This window comes from Pteropus alecto, unplaced genomic scaffold (assembly GCF_000325575.1).
Source record: "Pteropus alecto unplaced genomic scaffold, ASM32557v1 scaffold171, whole genome shotgun sequence".
Taxonomy (NCBI): Eukaryota; Metazoa; Chordata; class Mammalia; order Chiroptera; family Pteropodidae; genus Pteropus; species Pteropus alecto.
The window spans coordinates 426,662-429,575 of NW_006431925.1; the positions used below are offsets into that span (position 1 = coordinate 426,662).

At 52.2% G+C, this 2,914-nt stretch overlaps 1 protein-coding gene across 1 annotated transcript; it reads right to left on the minus strand.

The window, feature by feature from the left end:
• Positions 1-62: 62 nt before the first annotated feature.
• LOC102887981 (zinc transporter ZIP2) lies at positions 63-2,447 on the minus strand. The gene is made up of 3 exons (XM_006906872.3): positions 2,064-2,447; positions 1,744-1,874; positions 63-1,007 (listed from the first exon to the last, which is right to left on the minus strand). The coding sequence occupies exons 1-3, from the start codon at positions 2,176-2,178 to the stop codon at positions 375-377; spliced, it is 879 nt and encodes a 292-aa protein (XP_006906934.1). The 5' UTR covers positions 2,179-2,447; the 3' UTR covers positions 63-374.
• Between the last annotated feature and the right edge of the window lie 467 nt (positions 2,448-2,914).

Consider the following 2,914-nt stretch of genomic DNA (forward strand, 5'->3'; position numbering starts at 1 on the left):
TCCCCATTCCCTACTCCATCAGGCAGCTCTTAGGCAACCTGAAGAAATGAAGTACAGCATGGTTGAAGAAGAGGAGTGAAATGGACATTTTATTACATATGGTAGCAAAAACGGGATGAGTCAAATCTGGAGTGATGGTCTTTATATCAATTCTCCAATGTATAGGCCCTCACCTAAACAAACATCTTTTTCTCAGTCTTGGATGAGCAATGGGATCTCACGTAGGAAGAGCTGGGGCCCATTCATGGGGGATGATGCCTAGTGAATGCCACTTAGTCTCACTGAAGATGTCTGAGGGCCAAAGCCATTGGGGAGGTGCCTCCTGGGGGTAGGAGATCATTCTAGAGGAGTCTGTCAGAGAAGTCAGGAATCTCTCAGGCCCACAATGCAATAAGAGCCATGAAGGCAAAACCAGTGGCTACACAGCCCCACTTGGCCAGAGGAGCTTCAGGACCAGCCAGCTCCCGGGGCAGAATTTCTAGGAAGGTGACATACAGGAAGGTGCCAGCTGCCACACTCTCTAACACAGCCTGGGCTAAGCCTCGTGCCCCTTCAGAGTCTCCTCCAGCCACAGCCAGCCCTAAGGCTAGGCCCAGGGGGGACATGAGCGCGAACAACAGTATAGACAACACGGCCCATCGGGACTCAGTGCCTGTCTGCACCAGCCGCAGTCCTACACCAAACACTACGAGCCCCTTGTGAGCCAGGACAGCAAGACAGAGCTGCACGGTAGCTGCTACTGTTGTCTGCAGCCCCACAGCTAGACCTTCAAACACCGAGTGGAAGGAGAGTGAGAGCAGGAGGATGAGGGCTCGAAAGGGGCTGCGCGAGGGCGAGGGCAGAGGTCCGTGGCTGTGGAATCCGAGCACGTGAGCGCCCCCGCATTCCTCCTCCTGCACTTCGGATCCTCCAGCAGCTCCAGGACAGCACTGCAGTGCCAGCGACTCCATAAAGAAGACCAAGAAGAAGCCCAGGGAGATGACGAGCTCTCCGTAGGGATAGTCTATCTGGGAACAGAGAGAGGGGCTGTGAGACGGGAAAGGAAGGAAGGAGGTGCAAAGGATGGACTGAGGAGAATGGGAAATGTGGGACTAGAACATAAAAAAGGGTCGGGAATGAAGCCCAGAGGAGATACGGACATACGACAACAAGGTACCAGAGGACCAAGGGATACAGGGGCAGTAGGATTAGAAATACGGAAAACGATGTGAGGCATATTAAAGAGTGCAGAGAAAGAATGCAAGAGCAAAGCAAGAGCTTGGTCTGGGGTTCCATAAACCCAAAAGAATCAGGTTGGCTCCTCCTACAGTGTCCGAGCTGAGGAGCAGAGGGTTCTGGTATTCCTCACGTCCTCCTCTCCAAAGGCTCTGGGGGTGAGAGGAGTCTCTGGTTCTCCTCACCCTCCAGGTAGGGACTGGTGGGAGATACTTATGTGAACTGAATTAGCATCACCAGAAAAATTTTGTTCACTCTCTATTCTGTTCTATGGAGGAAAAAGCAGAAATTAGACGGAGGATGGAGCAGCTCAGTTTCCTGTCCTGTCCCTTTGGTTCCACTGCTTTCTTTAAAGCCCAGTCTGACCTCTTGTCATTATTCCACACAACACAGGAGCTGTCATCTTCCCTGTTGTTCCACCCAGGAGTCATGTTCTTGGCTCCATCACTCCCCTCCCCCACCCCGTCCCTTTTTCCCTTGGTTCTGTTCATCATTCCGGCCTCCCAGCCCTGATACTCAGCTGCTCACCTGCATCTCAAATTTCTGGATTTCCGATTCCATTCCCTCCAGGGCTTCAGCGGTCATGTGCATGAGCCCTGCTCCCAGGAAAACGCCGGCAGAAATGCAGCCCAGGAGGCTGAGGACCCGGCGGTGACGACCTAATGAAAAGCAGGAGTTATAATCCAGTTGGCAATGAGGAGATGGACAAAGGTGACTAAAGAGCAACAGGCAGCACCCGACATCCCAAGCTTGGGGATGGTGAAGGAATCAGAGCAAGGTGTCAGGATAAGGTGACAGGGTTGAAGTCAAACCTGTGTTATGCAGACAAAGATACAGAAGGGCTATACCTGTGGCCACCTTGATCTGGAACCATTTGAAGCAGATGGGAATGAGGCCACAGACCAGGGTGAGAGCCAGCAGGGCAAACAGGCAGCCAATTTTCACCCCTAATAGTGGCTCCATCCTTGGGCCTCAGAATGACAAATGGAGCTACAAGTTTTGGAGCAAGTGTGGTGCCTTAGGTGGTCAAAGCTGCAGTGTCCACTCCTGCGATTGAGGAAGGTGTTGAGATCCTCTCTGTTCTGTGCTGCCTCTGCTTACGCAGCCTTGCATAGCTGACTGGGGCCCAGCCCCAGCTTCCCGCCCTCCCTCTACATGAAGGCCCCTCCCCTGGCTCACACTGAAACCAGAAATTCCAGACTCCCTGTCAGGCACAGCCCTGTGCTCTGTCTTCTCTTCTTCAAGCCATGACTAATCCAAGGGCTGTGGACTGTCTTGGTTCATGCCCAGGGCTGGTCTAATGAAATTTCCAGTATTACAATGTTGTTACTGGTACAACTTCCGACTGTGCCTGTTTCCTGATATATACTGTGGGAGAGCGACTAAGAGTTTTAATACGAAGAAAGTTGCACTAGCTCTGAAAACAGCAAGGCCTACCGGAAAACTGAGAAATGAACCAAGTAAACTAAAGGATCCTGGACATACATGGGTGGAATGGAAGATGCAGTTCTGATGGGAATCAACTCTTGAAAATGTATGAAGCAAACTCAGGAGGAGGGGGGAGCCGATGAACCCTGAGAAAGACGAAAAGGAAGGAGAGAAAAAACCAGAGGCTAGGCAGCTGCTGGTTCCCTATTCAGGTGGCCTAACAACCCTGAGACCCGTTGAGCCAGTTCTCAGAGTGCTGGGGCGGGGCGGG

Coding starts and splice junctions, on each gene's coding strand:
- LOC102887981 (XM_006906872.3), bottom strand. CDS start 2,178: ATGGAGCCACTATTAGGGGTGAAAATTGGCTGCCTGTTTGCCCTGCTG. Junction 1,875..2,063: donor CCAGATCAAGGTGGCCACAG/GTATAGCCCTTC, acceptor GCTTTTCATTAG/GTCGTCACCGCCGGGTCCTC. Junction 1,008..1,743: donor TCCAGAAATTTGAGATGCAG/GTGAGCAGCTGA, acceptor CTCTGTTCCCAG/ATAGACTATCCCTACGGAGA.